Below are 23092 nucleotides of genomic sequence, written 5' to 3'. Positions count from 1 at the left end.
TTTCACTGCAGAGATTTTGACACACCAAAGCCTTTTCATGTAATGCTGGCTCCCTGAAGACTTCCTGATATACCCTCATGGCACTGATTAATTGTTATTATTTGTAGCGTTCCCTGTTCTTGCTATGTTTAAATGAGTGCTGGGGGGGGGAAATGTCTGTTTTAGTGCCCTTCTGGTATTTTGAATGCTGCATAGATTTCCTTCTGTTACAAGTCAAACTGTCTGCTGTGAAGAACATCTTCGCTTAAAACTCATCATCCGTCATCTGTCAATACTTTTTATGTCACACGTTCACCATAAACTAGTTGTCAATAAGCATGCATGCAAGCAGCATGTTGACTCTTAATTTAAGCATTATCACATGCTAGAGAGTGCTGTTGTTCTGATTTTGACCACAGCTTTAATTCTCTTATAGGCAGCAGGCTGCAGGCTGTGTAGAAAAAAATAATTTTTCCCGAGCACAGCATATCAACATTGTAATGTAAGCACAACAACATCTTTACATACAATCAATGAGCAGTAATAAGAAGGTTATTGAGGTAAACACTTGTATGTGTTACACTGACCTGACTCTGATGCTGTTTATATAACCCGCTGCTATTAATCATACTGTGTGACTTTAAAGCACCACTTGTCACTTTAACTCATCATTTACTGCAGCTTGTCTTCATAGTTCTGTATAGTTCACTTTTCTCCTTTGTATACCAGTTTCTTTTATTCACATTATCTATTCCTGTTTTTATTTACCTTTAGTTTATCTACTTGCTTATTTTTTTTTTTCTGGAGTTAATGCAAAACCTGAATTTCCCCTCTTCAGACCAATAATGGATGATCTATTGTTATCTTATCCATTTATGCTGATTAAGGCATTCATTTGTGCTTTATATTGACTTGTGAAGGGTAACATGTTACTTATATACATGCTTAAAAACAAAGTGTTGTTGCTGGATATGTGTACATTAATACAAATTGCTAAAGTCATCCTAGTTTTGGGGCCTTTAGTGTTCCAACATGACATTGCACCTGTGCACAAAGTTACTTAATAAAGAAGTCAGAGTGATTAACTTCCAGATTCACTTATGAGGCTCGCAGGTGAATGTTCAGCAAATCTCTGCATGCAGGTTCCAAAATCTTCCGAATGCAAAAAAAGCGATAAATCTGTTACATTGAAATAATTACAACCATAATATTGAACAACTGGGAGCCGGTAGCCTAGTGGTTAGTGTGCTAACTACATGTACTGTACAGGGGCCGGGCGGGCAGCCCAGGTTCATATCCAACCTGTGCCTCTGGTCCCACATGTCACACTCTCTCTCTCTCCCCATCTTCTGACTCTACTGATCTGTCTCTAAATAATAATGGCATAAAATGACCCCCCCCCCCCCCACCCCCCCACCAAAAAAAATAATAAAAAATAAAAATATAAATAAAATAAAATAAAATAGAGCAATCACATAAACGCTGCAATGTTTTGGCAATGTTTATCGAAGTTAAATACACAAAATGATTATAACATTTTATTTTCTTTAAATTCCTTTAAATAAATTCCTTTAAATAAATTCCTTTGGTACTCTCATCCCTAACTCCATCTTGATGGGTTTTGTACTCTCTGTTACCTCAAACCCTCTCACCTCTCCTCCTCTCTCCTCTCATTTCCTCCCTCCTACTGTCTCAGAGAGCAGGTGCACAGTGACAGAGTCACTGGGCTGTGAAATCTCAGCTCCTTGAGACGTTTCATGCCTCTATCCAAACACACACACACGCACACACACACACACACACACACACAGAGACACAGACACACACACACACACATGCACAAACACAATGCATTATTTTTCTCCCATTTCTTCATTTCATTCCTTTCTTCACCTCTCCTTTTTCTCATCTCTCTCTCTCTCTCTCTCAGCCTGTGCCGGGATTGAGTCAACAATGTGTGATGCTCATGAATTTTACTCAAAGGAGGAGAAAAAGAGAAAAATCAAACTACAGCAGAATGAAAAATCTATGTCGTTTCATTAGGCAACAACACACGTCTCTGTGCTCGTTTGTGTGGATACGTGTGTGTCTTTGTGTATGTGAGCAACCCGTGTGTCTCTCCTGCATATGTCTCTGACCACATCTACATCTTTAATGTCTGAGACTGAATAATGTATGAACCCCTGGGCTGGACGACCCACTCACACTCACACTCTCACACAAAACACCTCTTTTTACTGCTCTCATCTGCACAAATGTCATAAAGCTAAAGCTAACAGTAACTCGTAAAAGAATGGCAGCGTCATCCGCAGTCCTGCACACCTCCCTTTTCACAACTATCCTGTCATAACCGAGATGAGATCTCGTGTTGTTGATGTGAGAGAACAAAGCATGCTTCAAAGAAGACCAGCTCTTCCTGCTCCTTTAACCACAACCACTCCTTTACTACCAGCTTCCTGTTTACAAGCTGCACACTTCCTTATGGGGTGAGCACAAAACTCACATCAAACAGTCTTTTTACTCGTCTCTCCCTTAGAGTGCTCATGCAGTTGACCATCCATTTAGCATCTCAACAGTGCGCAGCACCAAGATACAACCTCCTGTGTCCCTCTGATGCAGTCATGCATGCTTCATAGTTCTAATTTGACTTTCAAATATCTGCACACTGTCATGTTTTCCACATGCCCACACACACACACGCGCACACACACGCACACACACACACACCCTCATCTCTTCCCTTTTCTTCTTCTGAAGATATGGAGTTGAGGTCAAGGTTGCTTTCTACAGTAGCTCTGCATAATAATGCTGTGACCCTCTTGACCATCAGGCCTCTCTGTGAAGAGAGTGAATTATAATATTAATACTCTCAAGCATGCTCTCCATCTTCCCAGGGATTTCTGGCTCTTTTATTTTCAAAACATTCTCTCGTTGTATATTCATGTCGCTCGGCTTCATACAGATTGGTTAAACAAATGGCATAAAGACACTGAATAAATGAGCAGTCAAACATCTCAATTAGAGCTTCCATCAAGGGCATGAGGAGGTCACTTAATTCACTGATGAGCAATTCGATAATATGATTCATACTCTTTGGCCTTTTGTGTAGTCAAGAGTCATTGGGCAATATTGACCTGATGTGTTTGACAGTGCTCTAGATTTAGAGAAATAAATGTTCATTTGGGGTTGAGATGTTTAGAAATCAAATCCAGGCGTAATTTAAGCGTTTTCCCGACAGCTTGAGTGTTTTCTCTTGAATTTTTCGCCCATCTGTATGTCTACCCGCAACAACTACATTCCCCCCCCCACCTCCAATAACACACACACAACTCGAAGGGAAGAATGTTTGGGGCTTTTACACGTCCCAGAAAGAACAGGGAAGCGGTTCCACCCACCTCTACAAATCATTCTTAGAGGGCCATTTAGGTGCATTTCTTATGGAAACCACCATGTTATTTTGTAGAATCAATTTACAGTCCTGAGCTCACCTCTGCCAGGAATGCTCTTCAAAGTCCCACATGAGTCACTATTGCCTAGACAAGCCTGAACAGCTCCCATGTGATGGACTTAACTAATCAGAAAGTGTGACAAATAAAACACACACACACACACACACACACACACACACACACACACACACACACACACACACACACACACAAACACATTCATTTTGACAAAGAAACTATATCTTTGAATTGGATTTGCAAGGTTGTGTGTTTTTGCCGTCATGTGACTCTATCAACCTTCATGGCAATGTATGTTATTTGTCATAAAAGGTAATCAGTGTGGGACACTTTGGCGGTGGCCTGATAGTCAGCTCACAGTGAGCCATCATGACTCTTTCCTCCGCACTGAGGAGAGAAGAGGAAGGCGCGCGCACGGTGCCATGCGCGTTCCCACTTTCTGCTGCGCATAGACAGCCGGTGCGGAGAGAGAGAGAGAGAGAGAGAGAGAGAGAGAGCGCTGCTATTACTAGTGACAGAAAACGGCAGAGAGCACAAACAGTCTGGAGAGCGGTTGATGCGACAAGGTAGGAGGGAGAGAAAAAAAAAAAACACCCCCGCGTGATAACACTCAGCGCTGTCGATTAGCATTCTTTATTAGCGTGAATTCCGATTAAACTGCCTGTTTTTTTTTTTAACACACATGCAGTGTCCTCCAGCCCGCTCTGATGTCCTCCTCTCTCCGTGCTGTTGTTGTGTGTCCGCAGATGCTGAGCGTCGCCTTGCTGTGTGTGTGCGCCGTCGCCTTTGGACACGTCTCCGCTCGCTCCGACAGCGGCAATTTTTTGGATGATAAGTGGCTCGCCGGAAGATGGGATAAATTCAGAGATGTAAGTCATATTATTAGCTCCCTTTCCCTCCTCATTATCTCATTTACAGCCCCCCCTTCCTTTGCTCTCCCCTATAGCCACCCCTCATTGGCTTGTGATCATGCGCTCCTCGTTTTCTCGCTGTGTCCAAGCGACGCGTCACGGGGCCCGTTGTGTTGTGGTGTTTGTCACAGGTTTGTCTCCAGATCCACAGAGACAGTAAATACACTAACGAGGCTGCGATGATCCTTTCCTGCGAGTGTGTTTTAGCGATAGCATGGAGAGAGCTACAAGGCCTCTGAGAAACACACGAACGCACATCGCCACAGAGGCAACACTGAGTACCCGAAAATGAGGCCTAATTATGGGCAGGTGTGAGGGAGGCAGTCCGCAGCAGGGAAACCTGGAGGATGTAGTTGTTGTTTTTTAAAGGAATAACAACCTTACACGGGGTGATGTTAGGAAACCAGAGGATGGTCATCACGTGGAAGTAATTTTACGCATTCTCTGATCTTGTGTGTGTGTTATAAAAAAGGAAACAGGCCTACAATCGTAATGTAAAAAAAAAAGCATCAGCATGTAACACAGATACAAAGGGCACAAAGTAGAGCACGGGCAGTGTAAACATCCTGTAAGGATATTAAAGGAACATTTTGTAGCATTGATTGTTGGTACTGATCTGCTTCATTAGGCTGCTGCTGAGTGTCTTGGTGCTGTCAGCCACCATTACCCTGACTGACATGTTTATATAAGGTGAGTAATGCTGCCGGCTCCTGGTGTTCATGGCACATAGACTACCGACCGTGCAAGGCCAGCCAGCTCACGAGGCTTAAGCCCTGAGTGGCTGCAGCAAAGCCTTCAATCTTGACTGATGATCACGCGTGGCAGGTTCCTGGAGACCAAAACCCTCGATCCAAGCTGATTGGGTGAGGAACCGAATGTGCTATAAATTGAATGGTTGGAGCCAAGTCCTGATGGACAGCACAGTCCCTCCCTTCCTCCTCCAGAGCACCTGCCACCTGTCCATGGAGCAGGAAAGTAAACATAACAACAGGGACAGTCGGCTCAGTTTGGTCAGGACTAGGTTTACAAAGCTTCAGTCTTAAAGTTCGTAACTTCACCATGGAAGTTTGAGCTGCATGAGTTGTGAATGTGAAACTTGTTGGTTAGATGGATTTGCAGCTTTGTCATTTATGACGGTAAATAAAATCTCTGTTTAAGCCAGTTTGCTAGGACAAAAAAAAAAAAGATTCAATAACAACACTTCAGACTGTGGATAATGACATTGAGCAAACCAATAGGTGCAGGCCTAAAGTTGTCATCTTTTTACAGTCAGCAGTGAGGCCATATGCACGCGCAGACAGATACAGAATAAGGTAGTAATGGATGTGATAATGAAACACTTGCACATTTTTCAAGTCTGATTTGAACCCGCAAAGACCATCTGACTCGACCCCTTTTCCCTGCATAACAAACCGTTCCTCCAGATGTGACACAGCCAAGCAGGTGCGCCCGAATACATTGAATTACTTTGTTTTTTTTTATTCGTTTTAGATTGTTCAGTGAGGCCAGCTGTTTCTTTGACAGTCAACTGTTTGTTTGGCTGTGTGGTCGCTATTGATAGATGCGTGAAATGATATGATATCAGGCTCCCCGCGAGATCTTCATAGAATGTTTTTATGCTCTTTACCTGCACACCCATCATTCGCTAGAAATTATCCATCAAAATATGTCAAGAAAAATGTTTATTTCTTCAGTAGTGTGGCCCTATTAATGACAGATAATAAGCAGCAGATATTGTCTGCAGATTGATTCCTTAAAATTCTACTCAATGTAAAAAGTATTTAAAAAAAAATATGTATCTTAGTTTCAGATGGATCGTGTGTGGTTGGATGATATCTTGCCTCGAAGCATAGTTTGCAGTAAATGGACCCACACAAGCAGAAGTGATTTGTACACACTACTGCTTGCACTCATTCACACGCACACAAGCAGACACACAACAAAAAGAAGCTTTTATGAACATATAAGGGCACACACATTAATTATGAGAAACAGGCTTTTTTTTTGCTTTGACCGCACTGCTAGAAGAACAACAACGCACCAGAGAAAATACACTTGGCTCTCACACACCAGCATTAATGAGCCGTACAACCCTTGTTGTATTTGGTGCCAGAGAGAACAGAAAGCAAGGAGTACCTTTCTCTCGAAGTTTATGGCAAGTGCCTCCTTCTTAATACTTTCTTTTTCATGTTTTTATATACGCAACAGCCTTTTCCTATCTCTTACTCCTCTCTGCCTTCCCCCGTCACATTTAGGCTGCGGGAACCTGCCGGCTCAGGTGGTCACATGTGATACACCTCAGGTTCAACTGTTGAGCAGGATTTGGATTATGCAAATAGAGTGTCAGGACCAAATGCCAGAGAGCAGATGTGATTGGCCATGTGCTGTTCTATTTAGAGAGAAAGAAAGAGGGAAAGGATAGATAGATAGATGAGGCACAGTGGAGTGAGTGGCAGTAAGCTGACGGCCCTGTGTGCGTTCATGTCTGAGTTTTAACCTTGAGGCTCAGGCATTAGAGATAGAGGTGCGTGCATTTCATTTCCTGTTTTGGTGCTGTGTGTCCCAGATTGTCTGTTTGTCTCTGTGAGATCTTATAGAGACTTGAGGGCACAATGTGCAAAGGTATTCTACAAAACAATAAAACAAAGCAGAGACAGAGGACAGTCTTGGTAACTTACTTACCATTCTGTTTTCATATTTTTTTCCCTATTGGACGTTTCCACTGCTATAGAAAGAATAAAAACACACACTTTTTGCCATAAAATATGGTACGTAAATGAAATTGGCATGAGCATTTAAAAAGTAGCTTGACATTATTGCAATTAAATTAGAAATTATTTGGTTGAAATAAGATTGTGTCTGCAGTCTTATCAAAGTAAATCAATATGTGTATCTATAATAAGAGCTCAATATTTATTGTACTGTAGTTAGAAGTGTACGCCAGACTGATTAATATGGTCACACCTAATGGCACACATGCATGCATCTCGATACTGTCACAGAGTCACACTGTGCATATAGAGGTCACAGCTGGAGGGGCCGGTTTGCATTAAATGGTGTCAGCAGTTTGAAACATGCTGCACTGCCTGTAAACATGTACAGTATATATCAGCTGGTCCAATGAGATACATAAAGACGATGGTTACAGGGATGTAGGACTGCAAGGTAACAGGCAGAAGTATACGTGACCCTTGTGAGAAGAAAAAGATCGGTCTGCTCTTTTACACCCTCAAAATGTATGTTTTGAGAAACTGGAGCTGCTTCCACCCCATCCCTCTAGAGTTTAAATGTATCCTACTTTTCAATAGAGGATGTTGCTAGAAGATACTAATATAGGCTACACATCATTTATTTAAACAGATTGTACCAGACAGCAAAGTTCCTGTTTAAAAATAAAAAAACGTTTTTAAAAGTGAAATTGCTTTTGCTCATGCTAACTCCAGGTGCTGCTTAGCTAACAGAATTAAAAGCCAAAGAAAGAAGTGCGATCGAAAGTTAAAGAGGAAGTGGACTACATGAGCATGTTATGACACTTGGGCAATGTTTTTGGACTTTGAAACTGGTTATACATTAAATAGCATTATTTTTTATTTTTTCTTACAGAAAGCAAAATAAAAAAGTTAAATTTACATTTAAACACAAAATGTTATTTGAGTAAGCTAAATCAGACTCCTAACCTTGAATGAAAAACATTTCCTGACGTATGCTTTAAAAAATAGTCCAATATTTTCTCCAGGAATTCATGGCTAAGTTAGCTTTTGAAAACCTGAGAACAGAAATGAACACCAGTGTTGGAGCGCTATAGGCTACTGGCACTTGGATGAGCATTGGTGTGGAGGAAAATAGTTTCATATAGCCATGATACAACACAACGGTTCTTCAAGAAAGTCTTTGTAGAGTGAGTTTAGCATATGGCCAACTAAAAATGTTTTTTTCACTAGTTCTGTTATAGGCTAGCTGATGCTAACTGTTTACATTGCTGGCAGCAGATTACAACAGTCTCCTTATACCATTATCTGTTGCTTCACAGCTTAAAACTAGCTGGTAGCTAACTAAGAAAGGCTTCACCACACACAGATTGTGACGATGGATTGATGAATTGATTGATTGGAATTGAAACTGATGATTAAACTTTGTTTTCATGCTGACGTTTGGGAATTAGACTATAGTATGAGACAAAAGTCTTGTCAAACACTTGAGTTATTTGTACCTCTTTTCATAACCTTTCTAATAAAAAGGGAAACAGCACAGTATGAGAATTTGACATTTTTTTCTTGCACGACTGCAGCAAAACCATCCATTAAACCAACTTTTTAGTCGTTTGTGCCGGGCCCTGCTTCTCTGTGATTTAAATTTTACATTTTAGGCATGTAGGCTACTGTCGCTTTCATCTTTCAGCAAGGCTCATAAGTGGGTCTCCTGTTAAGTGCACTAGATAGGATCTTGGCCACTGATTTACTGTACGTCCTGTAAGGATGGCTGGAGGGGCCTGGAGCGCTCTGAGCTGCGCTGGTGCCACCACCAGTTTTTTTTGGACATTCTGCTCCGTGTACTGGACCTTGGCTTGCTTTCAGCACTGCAAGGGAGTAAAGATGAAAGATGAGGAAGAAGAAGTACGGACAAACACGATGAATGATGCATGATGATGATGAGAGTGATGCGTAAATGCTAGGTATAGGAGAGAATCTTGTTTTGAGCGGCCTCATCAGAACAGATTACACCTTTCATCCTCTCCTCTCACCGCCGCTCTAACTGTGTGTGATTTTCAAACCCTGTATGTCCGTCCTGTGTTGCTTGAGCTGTGGAGGGTGAATGATGCAGGGGAGGTACAGAGCTGGAGGCCTTTTTTTCCACTTCAAAGCACCTCAGTGTGTATTTGTGTGTGTGTGTGTATGCTGGCGACAAGCTTGAGCAAGACAAGCAGAGCCAGTACAATGAAAACATGCACATATTTCTGCTGTAGGAAGTTAGAGAGAAAGGCGTCAAGGAGACGGGAAAGGGAAGGAAAGGTGAGAAAAGTGGTTGTCGGAGGCAGTTATTGACAGGTAAAACAACTCAAAACCAGTATGCACACTGTTGTCTTTGTTTGTGGTTTTAGCAAACGTGCGACAACACTGTAAGGGAAAAATAAAGGTGTAATGAGACAGAGAGATAAAAAACTGGAGAATTCTTATGTTCAGTGTTGACTCAGTAGGCCATTAGACGCACTTTCAATTTATTTTCATTTTGTGTGTGTGTGTGTGTGTGGTTTTTGGAAAGTGGGAAGCTGGTTGCATGCATGTGCAGTTGAGTGCATTCATCCAGTTATTTGATGTTTGGTAGTGCTGACAGATTCTGGCACTCCAGTATGTGTTGTGGTGATAAGTTTGTTTGGTTTTTTAGAGTTCTGCGTGTATGTGGATGTGCATGTGCATATGTGTGTGTGTGTGTGTGTATGTGGATGTGCGTATGTGTGTGTTGCAGAGTTCTTTTGTGTGTGCGTGCATTTTGCGTGCATCCGTTGATTCCATTATGAAATCACACCGCGAGCACTTTTGTTGTCTTGACTGGTCCGGAGGGCTCGGCCCCATAATGCAATGTTCTCATTATTCAGACTGAATGGTCTGCAGAGCTGGAGGGGAACCGTCTTGTACAGAAACAAAAAGTACCTCTCTCTTTGGCTCTATCTCTGCAAAGCTTTCAGCATGTGGATTCCCTTCATGTTACACATGTTTAAGTGAAGTGCAGTACTGTCCTTCAGAGCAGAAAGTAGAGAGGCATGATTCATGGTATAATGAGTTATTGAGAGCATGTAGTGGAAATACAGGAGGTAAGAAAGAGCCGGCAATAATAGAAATAATAAGAGCTGAGGAAAAAGGAAAGAGTGCATCTCATAGAGTGCACAAAGTGAGGCAGTTAAAGCTATATTTTTCGCAAAATAACAAGGACGTTGTAGCAAGAGATGTCTATAAGGACATGTGGCGCATACGTGAATGAATGTGCAATCAAACCATAAAGTGGAACCTATGGATATCTTAACATCATGCTGAAGATGATTAGGATGGAACCATTGACCGTATATAGCCATGGCTGATGAAAAGTGAAGCTCAAATAACCCTCACGATGGTCGCTGACATATTACGCTGGTGACGTCATTTGGAGCTATAGTTGCACATTAGACTCTGCAGTGGTTTTGATGTCCCGCCACTTTCACTAACCAAAAACACAAATCTAACTCAACAATCAAATGCTAAAGATCCCTGAGGTCCGCAGAGTCGGTTCCATTCAAAACAGAGCAGATTGTCATTTCGACGCAGACACCCACTGCGATGGAAAGCTAAATTACGTTTGTATTAGTGTTTGATATGTTATGCTCACAGAACAGCGCACTTCACCACTGTTTATAGCGCTCAAATCTTATTTATTGAAACTGAGTTCATGACTTGTACTGCAGCCAGTCAGCAGGGGGAGCTCTAAACTGTCTAAGTTTCACTTTTAAGAAGCTGTTATTTCACTCATCTATTTATACAGTCTATATACAGAACCAGTTCAGGCTGGTTGAGTTGTGGATATCCCGGCAAAGCAGGTCATATGCATCCTCTCTAATGAAGCATCCAGAGTATTGAAACAGGTGAAACACTCGGTGAGTTGCATTGATGTGTTGAGGATATGGCTGTAAAAATGTCAATACTTCAATACTTATCAATCTGTTGTTTTAATGATGCTGGTATTGAAAAGTACCAAACTTAAAAAAAAAAAAAAAAGATAGATAGATAGATAAATAGACATTGCCAATGTATTCACACAACTCATACAGTGTGCAGGAGTTTGCTTCATTGCTTGCAATTTTTGTTTATGAATAAAACAAGAAATGACCTTATATGGAGTGCCTATAGGGCCAGTATTTCTGTTGCAGCTGCATCAAAACAGGTATCAATATTAGGGATGCACAGATGCATCGATTTAACATCGGTAGCAGCTGATGTCAGCACTGCTGACAGACATCAGCCAATCTGCAAATGATGTGTTACAAGACAAAGTCAGAAGCTGATGTTTATCCGTTGTGTCATATCAGTTTAATGCTGGCACCTAGCTACTGATTCAGAGAATAGTTTTTTTGGCGGGAGGAAGAGGAAGTCACCTGTTGGCACACACAAACTCTGATATGTTTTCATGGTCAAAACTAAATAAATCAGCGTTCGGCTAAATTGTTGTTTTAAACATCGATATCCGCCCTGATTTTGACAATCAGTGAACCTCAATCAATCAATATCACTTGATCTTTACTAGAATCATATCTGTAAGATTCAAACTCTGGTATGAGTTCAGTAACAATTGAGTCAAACATAAACACGCATCAATGTGACGAAATACAGGTCAGCAATCTTGTCATTGTATTTGTTTCCTCTGCGGTTGACGATACAGGAAATGTTATTGAAACTGCAACTTAAAAACAAGAATGTCTGACAAACCAGACGAAGAGAAAATGACACATTTATCAAACTAAGCCAATCAGCTGAGGGGAACACTAAACAGGCAGAAAGGAAACAGCATATTTCATGTATTTATGTGATGTAACTATGTCCAAAATGACCAAAAATAAGATGTAAACATTGTCACTCACTAAATCTGATACATCCTGTACATGAACATTTGAACAGTATTATAGTGAACAATTATAAAAATTAAAGCTCTCACCGGGTGGTTCAGACGTTTTCCTCTGGAGAGATACACCGTGGGATTTTTGCTGATAACATTTTGTTTCTCTCTCTCTTTCCCCCCTCCTTCCTTTTTGTTCTGGCGCGTCACATCAAAAGACAGAGGGACAATATTTCCTGAGCTACATAATGAAGATGCTAAAGCCATGTGTGTGCACTTTGAATTAGTATTTTGACAACAAGGATCATCTTGTAAACTAGTAAATGAATGTTGATGTAACATAAATAAAGCAAGCTACTGCACAGTATCTAAATGAGAGAGTGTTGGGTTTGAAAGAACCAAACCGAGTCAGAACTAGTCAGAACACACGCACACACACACACGCTCGCTGTTTCTTAAGCTCCTTTTACGTTTGCATCACAGGCCAGCACCCTTGGGTGTGTCTCCCTCTTGGCCTTCTAATAAAAGCCAGCAAATCACTCACCTCTGTGCGCTCCTTATTTAGACGGTTGAAGCACATGAAGCTAGGCAACGGAGTCTTCAGTTTGACTGTCAAAACACTTTCTTGTTGTGGAAAAATAATTAACATTTGCATTTCTTTATTTTACGCTTTCTAAGGCGGTCTTTACATAACGCTTTAAAATATTCTCCTTAGCTCCTTGTTTTTTTATTCTACCATGAAGCCTCTCATTTCAGTGGTTGATGATTCAGCCTCTGATTAAGTTAGTTTGTTATCCGTCTGTATGTTTTATGTTTTGTGTGTGTGTGTGTGTGTGTGTGTGTGTGTGTGTGTCTGTAGAATTTTTACACTAAATTTAATCGCAACCTATCTTATATATATATTTTTTTTTTTGTTGAGTACTTAAATTAGCGCAAATATTTCCAACAGTTATCAAATCCAGATAAATCCAGAATTTTATAGTTTATAACAGCCCTGCTCTTTCGTGGATGCCACCATAACAGACATGTTTATTGTTGCCATGGAAACACCAGATATTTCGTCAAAGACCGCTGCCTAAGAAAGTGTGAACGTCTACTGAAAGCTGCCGTACTGTCGCTGTATGTGCTGCTGTGATAAAAAAAACGTCATGTAAATGAAACTTGGATACATCGTCGGTAAACATTTTCTCTTCTCCTCGGGTCGGTTTCGCCCGTTTGTCTTGACTACGGTTAACGCAGACTTCATTTTTATTGGGGCTGGGGGTCTCGACGTCAGATTTTGTTATTGTTTTGATTAAGAGCCCCCTGGTGGTGGATTAAGTCAATCAGATGCAGATTAAAGTTTCCACAAAAGCTTATTTATGTGTTTCTCCTCTGCTATGCACTGCAAAGAGGCTGTTCTCTAAATTCAGCAAAGAAGGGGTATTTTAGAACATAAGGCTGACATTAAACCCATCTTCACCTTCCTAAGAGTCTCCAGCTCACCCTCATTCAGAAAGCCTGATGTCTCTGATTACAGTTCATGTTTTTTTTTTTTTAGAGCGAAAAATAAACGTAAATATTCCTTTGATATCTTCGAGCTGTTCATGCTGATGTGTTTTTTTTCCGCTTACATGTTTCCATTAAGAGCTACAGTATATGGAGGTACAATGAGAAGAACGCAACACAGGGGGCCTTTTTTATGCACGCAGCGTAAATCAGTCATAACATCAACCCTATCTCATTCTTCATCTTCATTACTGCTTACTCCATGTTATTTGGATTTGATGGTGTATTGGTGCATGTTACCTTGATTTCCATCAGTTTATTTAATTCAGCAACGTTTCCAAAAAAGAGAAATGTAACCAAACTGAACTTTTCTCTCCTTACCATGCTTTCTCCTAAAGGAAGTGGAGGTTTGTACGACTGCTTCATCTGTCACGTATTACACTCTGGATGACATATGAATATTATTTTGTAATCTTTTTCATTGGTTTATCTTGTTTTCAGGAGCCTGGAACATGGACTCCATCCAAGCCCTTCGATCAAGGTGGGTGAGTGTGTGTGAGGAAGAAAGCCTCGAGTGTTTGTGCAGTTGGCTTTGTGATCAAATAAACAAAGAAGAAACACAAGACAGGAAACAGAAAAAAAACATACTGCTTCAAAAAAAAACACAACAAACCCGGAATTTGGTATTTTATTTATTGCAGCCATAAAAGGGATAAATGTTTGAACACTACCTCAACGCTACAAGAAAATGTATTAAACTACAAAATTCCATCCAGAGGTCTTCTTCAGGGGATAGTTTCTGAAAATTGTGGGCCACACCCCCAAGAAGAAAACATCTATATAAAGACATCATTCAAACACAAGCACATGGAACTCAAATAGATGTTAAAACCAATGCTCTCTTCTGGAAAAAAAAGTAAAAAGCCTTTATTAAATTGACTATTTCATCATGGAAATTTAAAAAACAAGGCAAGTCATCAAAAAGTTGGGTAACAACCCCACGCATGGCGCCCCAAACGGTCTCAGTCCTCAGCACACCATCAGCTCCTTAAATACAAACCAGATGATTAGTTAATCAGAATAGTAATAAGGGTGGAGACCAATTTTGTAAAAAAAAAAAGTAAAGAAAACAAACAGCAGGAAAAGTTCCCTTCATAACAGACTCCCATCAATCCAACAAACCAAAGATGAATATACATTTGAGGTAAAATAAACATGTTCCATTAGTTTGGTTGTGTTTTAAATGTCCTGCTAAAAACAAATAAACAAACCCCCTAAAAGCACTGTAGATAGTCTCATTCCCTGTGTGACGTGTGTTACATCCATTCACACCTGTACTTAGGGCTGTCTGCTTGTAATGTGATTACCCAAACTTATGCTCGTGCCAACACTGTTCATGTAAACGGGGCGGAACAGACAAACAATCAATCAAGGAGCAATCAAAAACCTCGCTGAGGTAACAGCTCTGTGCATAATTACATTAGATTAACCCTTCTTATACTGCCATGTTTAACTGATCAATTCAGTCTTTTCCACCAACTAAGACCGTTGAAACAATTTGTTGATCTAAACATTGGTAACCAATATACACCTGACTCGCTCATTAGCTAACAGGATTTGCAGCATTAAGGAAAGGCTGGTGGACATGTGAGGACTTTCTTAGGTCTGATTTAGACATTTTCAACACTATAACTGTTGATATGTCAGATGTGCATTTGTATAAATTGGGTTATTTCCAAGCAGTCCTTCAATGTTTTCACCACACAAACCAGTTCAAATCTACTTAAAGAAAAGTCATCAGGTTTTTCCATCGTGTCAGAGACAGTGATAAGCCCTTACACACGTCCAGGCACATAAGGACACGCACACATTCACTCTCACTGTATCCTCAAACACACACACATTACACACACAACTGCCCCCAAACACACACATGTCAATGAAACAATGGCATTAGACAGTGCGTTGGAGGATGGAGGCAGGATAATCTGCCAAAGCTGTTCACAGATTACGGTAAGGTTCTTTAGAGCAGAGGTCATTCGCAAACTGTTCCCAGATCAGCTGACGGCCTCAGACCCGGCGCACAGCTTCAACTCTTGACGGCTGACAAGCGGTCAGAAAGCGTCAGCTTGTCTCAACCGACAAAGATCTGAACCCTCAGATCTAAAGTCAGCACTGGTCTTTAAAGCCTAATACGGTCGTCAGCTGTGATATCTGATCCGGGATCAGTTTGAGGCTCTGGGTGAGAGAACACAGGATGATGTAAGGCCAGAAGTAGCCTTTAAAACCAGTTCCATCTGTTTTTAGCTGTAAGTGTACTTAACGGTATTACAGCTTTGAGTTCAGCGTGAGAGAGACATTGCCAGTTACTGAAGAGAGGGTTGCTGGATTTAACACACACACACACACACACACACACACACACACACACACAAAAATCTATCACAACTTTTATTGATCAAGGATTTCAAAGAACATCAGTGAAATGTAACCTTGGATGATTTCTCTGTGCTAAAGCGATTGTCCTTTCAAGTTAAAAATAGAGAGGCTGTGATGCGGTTGGACAAATACTAATCGCATATTTCTGACTTTTTATCTCTTTTGTGTGTGTGTGTGTGTGTGTGTGTGTGTGTGTGTGTGTGTGTGTGTGTGTGTGTGTGTGTGTGTGTGTGTGTTTTAGCCCTTGATCCGGCAAAAGACCCCTGTCTTAAGATCAAATGCAGCCGCCACAAGGTGTGTGTGGCTGAAGACTCGAGGACTGCCGCCTGTGTCAGCCAGAGGAGAGTTAGGTAACAACACACACACACTTGCTCCTTTAATTGGGCATTAGTTTCAAGGTTGGCCCTCAAACTTGCAATCAGTTGCATGTTTTTCATGACAAAGCCTGAAATCAAACATAAAATAAGAGTGGATTACCAGCAAATCAAAACTCTGTCTTTCCTTTCTAGTCTTGTTTTTTTTCTGCCCCCCCCCCCCCCCCCAGCCAGCTGGTGTACTTACTGGTTGCCCCGGCTCTCTTGTGACTGTTGTGTGACATTACTTTTTAGTCCAATTACCCCAGCATTGGCACTGCCTTACAACGGACACGAAAGTCCTGCCAAATGATATGAATGGGCTTTGTGTGAGTGTGTGTGTGTTTGTGTGTGTGTGTGTGTTGTGTGTGTGTGTGTTGTGTGCGTGTGTCTGTCTGGTAGACTGCAGACTGGACAGAGGACAGTAAAACGCCATACTGACCTCAATTCCCATTCTGACAGGAGCAACACAATTCCAGCAACAAAGAAAGAAAACAGAAAATAATCACACATAAATCCTAATCCTCTCGTTTCATGAAAATGATGTAAAAAAAAAAAAAAGGAGAGAGAGAGAGAAAACAGCGTTGAATCTAAATGCTTAGAAAACAATACTATGCAAAGTGCAGTGTATACCCCACCCCTCAAATTTGACTACAGACCGACAACCATTGCACAAAACCTTCCTTTTTCTTTTTCTTTGTTTTCTATCATTGTGTAGGATTTCGTTTAGGTTTTCATAACAAGGTTTTCATTTGAAATATTTTCCTCTGTTGTTTAAGTGTGTGCAAACTCAGTCTGTTGAATCTCCTCTCTAGTTTTAAAGATGCCAGTTTGTACCAGAGCCCGGGATCAAAGTGCAAACCCTGCCCTGTGGTTCACCCCTCTCCAGTTTGTGGCACAGATGGACACAGCTACTCCACCAAGGTACCAACACACACGCACACACACACACACACACACACACACACACACACACATCTCTCACCCATGATAATAATAATAGACACATCTGAGCACCTTACAGTCACATTTCCTCCTGATAAGACTCACATCCTGGTTTTACTTCCTCGTCTGTCTCTGTCGCTCAGTGTAAGTTGGACTACCAGGCGTGCATCACAGGAAAGAAGATCGCCGTGAAGTGTCCTGGCATGTGTCCTTGCCCCGCTCAGCCTGAACCAAGCTCTGCAGAGAAGAAAGGTACGCGGGGGCTGCACACATGGCTGCACACACTGCAAGCTGGGATACTTTCCAGAAGAAAACAGTAAATTCTGCTTAATTAAAAGGTCTTTCAGGGCGTCAGAGCCCTTGTTAAAGCCCCCCCCCCCTCCTGACAAAACTAAAGCCCCCCTGGTACTGGATTCCTGCAACTTTCAGGGCTGCTGAATCTGACTTTTGGTTTCCACAGGGGATAAGGGGGGGGGGGGGGGGGGGCAATAAAGCATCCTTTCATCATCATTAAGAGTTAATGTTATTGTTCCTCAGTGTGCAGTGAGTCTGACCTGAAGGAGGTGGTGAGTCGTCTGAGGGACTGGTTCAGAGTGCTGCACGAAAACGGCGACCACAAGAGAGTCAAGATCCAGAAGCCGGAGAAGAACAGTGAGTCACAGGGCATTAATAAATCACAAATGCATTTTGTCACGCATTATCTAACTCGTACCTGGCTGCACCTAACTTCTCAAACTTTTCAACAAAAAAAACAAAAAAAAAACGTTCTCCTCCTCGCAGAGTTCGAGGTCGGGGCTTCACCCATCTGTAAGGACCCTCTGGGCTGGATGTTCTCCCGTCTGGACACAAACTTTGACCTCCAGCTGGACCAATCAGAGATCAAGAGCCTCTACCTGGACAGGAACGAGCCATGCTCCGATGCTTTCTTTCAATCCTGCGATACGCACACAGACAAAGTTATCACCGGCTCCGAGTGGTGCACGTGCTTCCAGAGGTTCACAGGTACGCCGTCACCATGGACTCGCATGCAAATAAAAACACTTCACACCAAGTTATACATGCAAATACAGACATTATCAAGCGGTGGGCTCTATATCTTTTGATAAAACCCATACACACTTTATGATTTCAATATGATACTTAATTCATTTTGAATGTGGTGGCATTGCCCTGCTCACAATCAGTATGGCAATGTCTCTCATGCTGATAGTCGTGTGCAATAGTGTCATGGGGTCATACTCATCTCTTATTTATGTTGTGTTTTATGCAGCTCTTATGCAAAATCCCCAAGGGGACAATAAAGTGTATTGTATCGTATCATATCGTAGCGTGTCAAAGCATTGTGTACTGATTCGTATATCGTATTGTATCCTATCATATTAAATTCTTATATTAATGAGAAAGGCAACATTACACAGGAGACTGCCAAACCAAATCCCTAAGGACACCCGATGCATACAAACAAAATCACTTTTCATGACCTACTAGACATGTTTAGTAGTTTTGCCCTGACACAGCTTTTCTGTGTGACGAGAAACGGTAACTTGTGCAACGTTAACAAATCCCGAGTAAGATTTGGTGTGTACAGTTTTATTCAAAACCATCAGAAAAGATGGCTAACACTCAAAAATCAGGACTCTCATTGTAATAAACAAGAACCTTTTCTTGTGTTATGATCCAACTTCTGCAGAAAGAAATAAAAGTCACCTTTTGTTCAGTCGAAACAGCCCGTTTATCATATGCAGAATAGAAGATTATAGTTTTAAACAAACACAATAAAATACAGTATGTAGCAGTCGCAGCAGTTTTTGGTCATAAAGAAGCTGCATTGACAGATGAGACCTTTCTTTTTGTTATAGCATAGACAGCGGGATGACAAACATCACAAAGAAAAAAGAGGCAAAATGCAGAAATGAAGCAAAACGCACACAAACAGAAGCAAACATTCACAAGAAAGCAGACTTCTGCATTTTCTGACCACGGTCCCTTGTCTCTTCTTTTCAGACTCCCCATGTAAAGCAGAGCTCTCCGGTATCAGTAGAAAGCAAGCAGGGAAGAAACTGCTCGGTGAGACACACACACACACACACACGCTCACAACAAACACACACACATAAACACACCGTGTGTTTCCCTCCTTCACTGAATGTTTCTGTGTGTTTTTGTTTGTATCTATAGGTCAGTATCTGCCATCCTGTGATGAGGACGGTTACTACAGGTCCCATCAGTGTCACAGCAGCAGTGGCCAGTGCTGGTGTGTGGATCACTATGGCAACGAGGTGGCCGGCTCACGCACACACGGTCCTGCAAACTGTGGTAAGCAAAACTCTTGAGGAGAACAGGGTGTGTTTCTGTACAAGAGAACACATAGTTGATTTGCATCATAGAGGGTGTTATCCTTAGATATTAGCATCAACTCAGGAGGAAATAGGTGAATTTTCTTGCTTTTCAAGGCACATTCTTGATGCCACTTACCTTTTTTCCCCTCTTAATTTTAAGCTATGACCTGCAGCTAGTTAGCTTACCTTAATACAAGTCCTGGAAAAATAAAAGTTGACTTTCTGCAAAGGTTATATTTTTTTAACTTTAGAAGTCTGATTTACCTCCACCGGCACATTTATTGTTGTTTTAACTCCATCAAAAAATATTCCTAAAGGTACAGTATCATCCTGGATCAATGCCAGGTTGCTTTATGCTAAGCTAGGCTAACCGGCTGCTGGAAGAACGCTCATATGTCCTTTTAAAACATGAAAGCGGTGTCACTTATTATGTTAGCGTGCTGTTTTCTGAAACCTTTAATTTAATTGTTTGTTTTTCTTTCTCATGTTTCCAGGCGTCATTTTGGAATCTTCCGGAGACCTCGGCAGCGGGGACTCGCTGTTCACGGATGACGATGAAGATTCGTTTGTGCTCAACGACCAGGCAGGGATGGACGACGAGGACGACGAAGACGAGGACTACGATGCCGACAACGACGAATATCTGTCGTAATTTTGCAAGAGAAAAGAAAAAAAGAAAAAACTGTTTGTTTGGTCAAACTGCACGTTTCTAGGTGACTCCCCGGGCAGATACTTAATCGTACTAACAGCCTACGGACTACTCTCTGTGTATTGTTTGTTCATTAGTAAAAAAATAACTTTAAAAAAAAAAACGATATTCCAGGCAAATGTTTATGATTTCTCTTCCTCTCTAAGTATAAAATGTGATTGGTTAATGGCACTTGTTCACTTGTGTGTCAGCCAACCAGAGAACTTATAAGGACTTTTCAACAGCCAATCCAGTGCTTTGGATTTGGTCATGTGTGCGAAGACCTCTCCCCTCATTGGACAGTCCATGTTTTGGTGTGTCCTGTCCTTGTGCTGCACTCTGATGCCTGAGCGTGTTGATGCCTGAGGCGCCATGTTTAAAGAGATTTCCTCCTCCTTCTTCATTCCTTTATCCTTCATCCTCTTCCTCCAACACCCCCCCCCCCCCCCCCCGCCCTTCCTTTTTTTGCTCCTTATCAAATGTTCCTGTGTATAGGTGGGATGTTGAAGATGTAGATAAGAGAATATTGCACTCTTTAGGTTTCTTTTCATCTTGATTTGTAACTGTGACTGTAACTGTGTGGAAAAACAAGATAAGAGTTAGACATGCTTCATTAGGAGAATCAAGGCAACAACAACAAACAAAAAAAAAGCAGTGAGTTGGATAACAATCAGAACCGGCATGCTCGCTGTTTTCACTGGGATACAATTCAAGTTAAATTATCTCTAAGGCTTAGCAACAAAGGAAAGACAATTACTGCTTGGCCGGTGGTGTTGGGGGGGGGGGAATATGATCTATTTTTTTCTAATCCATTGTTGGATGAATAGAGAAGATGAAACAGATTTGTCGTAGCATTACTAATGCTACTTGATGTTGCTTCAGTCTGTAGAAACCAGAGGCTAAACCTTTCTGGAACTCAACATATAACAAAGCTGGAGGGTTAAAAAAAAAAAAAAAAGAAGTAACATTTCTTAAGAGGTTTTACAGATGAAACGTCGCTTGCATTGTGTTTTTGCTCTGCGTGAGCCACAAATCTGTGTGATGGAAATGTTTACCGGCCTTTTTTTCTTTTTTTTTTTTTAAGCGTTGTCACAGCTCACGTCGCAAACACCCACTCCAACAAAAGTTAGTTTGGGTGTGTTTTAGAAATGTCTGCATTGAGTCTTAGGCTCGCCATGTAACTGAATAAATCTCTTGCACAGTAATTAAAATCCACAGAGCCATGCAGACCTGTTGAAAATGTCTGACGGGGGGGGGATGATGGGTAAGGTGTGCCTTTTATTGGTAAGGAGAGATGGGCGGTGATAGTAGGAGAAGCATGCTAACTGGACCGACGTAAGCTAACACTGCATAAGAGCGGCTTTGCTGTTAAGCTAACATACCATTCGGGTTTTTGGTATGGCTTGTGTTTTTTCGGTCTTGTGACATAGGCCATGTTTCAGATATTTTGATTTGTGACATAGGATAGCTAGAATGTAGAGAAGCACAGTTATACTTAACAGTTAAGGCATAAACAACACTTATAACATTCTGCTGGATTCGAAAATGGTTTATATATTAGAGCACCGGCTAGAGGAAGCTTTGGTTTAGACAGCTTTATATATTGAAAAAAAAAAAAAAGGATCATCTTACAGTGTTTTGCTTTTTCTTTGTTTTTAAAAGCTTCATTTGTACTTGATCTGCTCTATCTACTTATAGTGTATATCTGTAAGAGTCCCAGATTTGTGTATTCCTGCTGAGCCCTGTGACTGTTTATGCAGACCTGGGATTTGCTGAGCAACTATGTTAATTTTTCAATAATCAATCTGCCGTCGGGCTTCATTTTTTTTTTTTTTTTTTTAAATCAAACATTAGTTGAAATTCCATTTTAAGACTTGCAAAGTGCCATCTAACTGTCCTGTAGGTTATTTTTCTCTTTTTTTGCTCACATCATTCCTTTTAACTTTGAGTTTCTTTTCACTTTTTAGAAACTGGGAAACATTTCAGTCTTTAAAGTGTGCTGTTTTCATGAGCGTGATGACATGCAAATCATTTGAAGACCTCAGACACTGTAGCCACTCTCAACCAATCACACTGTCATCACAGCTCTGATAGTGTTTTAAGGTTACGATACAGATGCATTTTTTTACAGTGTATGTATGATTTGCTGAAATAAAAGCTATATTGACCAAGGTTTTGCTTGACAGCGTATATGTCTCGAGTGTTCTTTAGACCACAGACGTGACTGTAAGGTGCAAACCTCGTGTTTCCTCGTGATGGGAGTTTCTGTTCCATGTTCGGCGTTTTCGCTTCTCGTTTGACGTGCTTATTTAGGTAAAAAGGCAGACGTGGGGCGGCGGTTTTGTGCTGTACATATTGCACATGTTTAATTTAATGTGAACACAGGAACTTAAAAACCCACGTTTCAGTCGGTACTTCATGATCTTTGTCCTATTTTAAAGTGTGCACCTGAGGGGTGTGGTGAGTTTAGGTGAAATGAAACATCTGTCATGAGTGGAAGCTGAAAGTTTTTATGCATCACTTGACGCCAAATTTAAAAGGAGAGAAAAGTTGACAGTGGTCAGAAGTGACGAACTCTGCAACGAGTTCTGTGTGCAGGGACATTGCTGCATTATGTAGGAGAAGAGCAGTTGAATATTTTATGAGCTGCTGTAACACCAGCATAGGTGCATGGATAGACACAGCACATACAAGCACATGTGCAAAAAGTATGTGTAGAGCAAAGCATACACTACATGAGAAAGCTGGAAAATAAAGAATCACTGACCTGGAAAAGTATTTAAACAACATTTTTCCACACAGTTTAGGCTGCAGGAATTCACAATGCACACACTATTATGTGTGTGTTGGCAGCATTTCCACATAAGGAAGTCACTGGGTAAATATGAAAGGTTCATTCTCACAC

General features: G+C 41.2%; 1 protein-coding gene across 3 annotated transcripts; it reads left to right on the top strand.

The window, feature by feature from the left end:
* Positions 1-3855: 3855 nt before the first annotated feature.
* spock3 (SPARC (osteonectin), cwcv and kazal like domains proteoglycan 3) lies at positions 3856-22359 on the top strand. 3 transcript variants are annotated; one of them, XM_061059689.1, is made up of 11 exons: positions 3856-4012; positions 4193-4315; positions 13925-13964; positions 16104-16212; positions 17031-17139; positions 17304-17412; positions 17698-17811; positions 17941-18162; positions 19165-19227; positions 19339-19476; positions 19994-22359. In XM_061059689.1, the coding sequence occupies exons 2-11, from the start codon at positions 4193-4195 to the stop codon at positions 20149-20151; spliced, it is 1185 nt and encodes a 394-aa protein (XP_060915672.1). In that variant the 5' UTR covers positions 3856-4012; the 3' UTR covers positions 20152-22359. The 3 variants fall into 3 exon arrangements, with proteins under 3 accessions (XP_060915672.1, XP_060915653.1, XP_060915663.1); XM_061059670.1 differs by having other exon boundaries at positions 3921-4012; positions 4135-4315; XM_061059680.1 differs by lacking the exon at positions 3856-4012 and having other exon boundaries at positions 4037-4315.
* The last annotated feature ends 733 nt before the right edge of the window (positions 22360-23092 follow it).

Source organism: Labrus mixtus, chromosome 2 (assembly GCF_963584025.1).
Source record: "Labrus mixtus chromosome 2, fLabMix1.1, whole genome shotgun sequence".
In the NCBI taxonomy this organism is placed as follows: domain Eukaryota; kingdom Metazoa; phylum Chordata; class Actinopteri; order Labriformes; family Labridae; genus Labrus; species Labrus mixtus.
Note: the sequence above shows the minus strand (reverse complement) of the source record. Positions and strands in the feature narration are given on the sequence as shown.

What these genes read in the sequence shown, in the direction of transcription:
- spock3 (XM_061059670.1), top strand. Translation starts at nt 4,154, where the DNA reads ATGTCCTCCTCTCTCCGTGCTGTTGTTGTGTGTCCGCAGATGCTGAGC. An exon ending in ATCCAAGCCCTTCGATCAAG is followed by an intron (nt 13,965 to 16,103) that starts GTGGGTGAGTGT and finishes TGTGTGTTTTAG; the next exon opens with CCCTTGATCCGGCAAAAGAC. An exon ending in ACACGGTCCTGCAAACTGTG is followed by an intron (nt 19,477 to 19,993) that starts GTAAGCAAAACT and finishes TCATGTTTCCAG; the next exon opens with GCGTCATTTTGGAATCTTCC.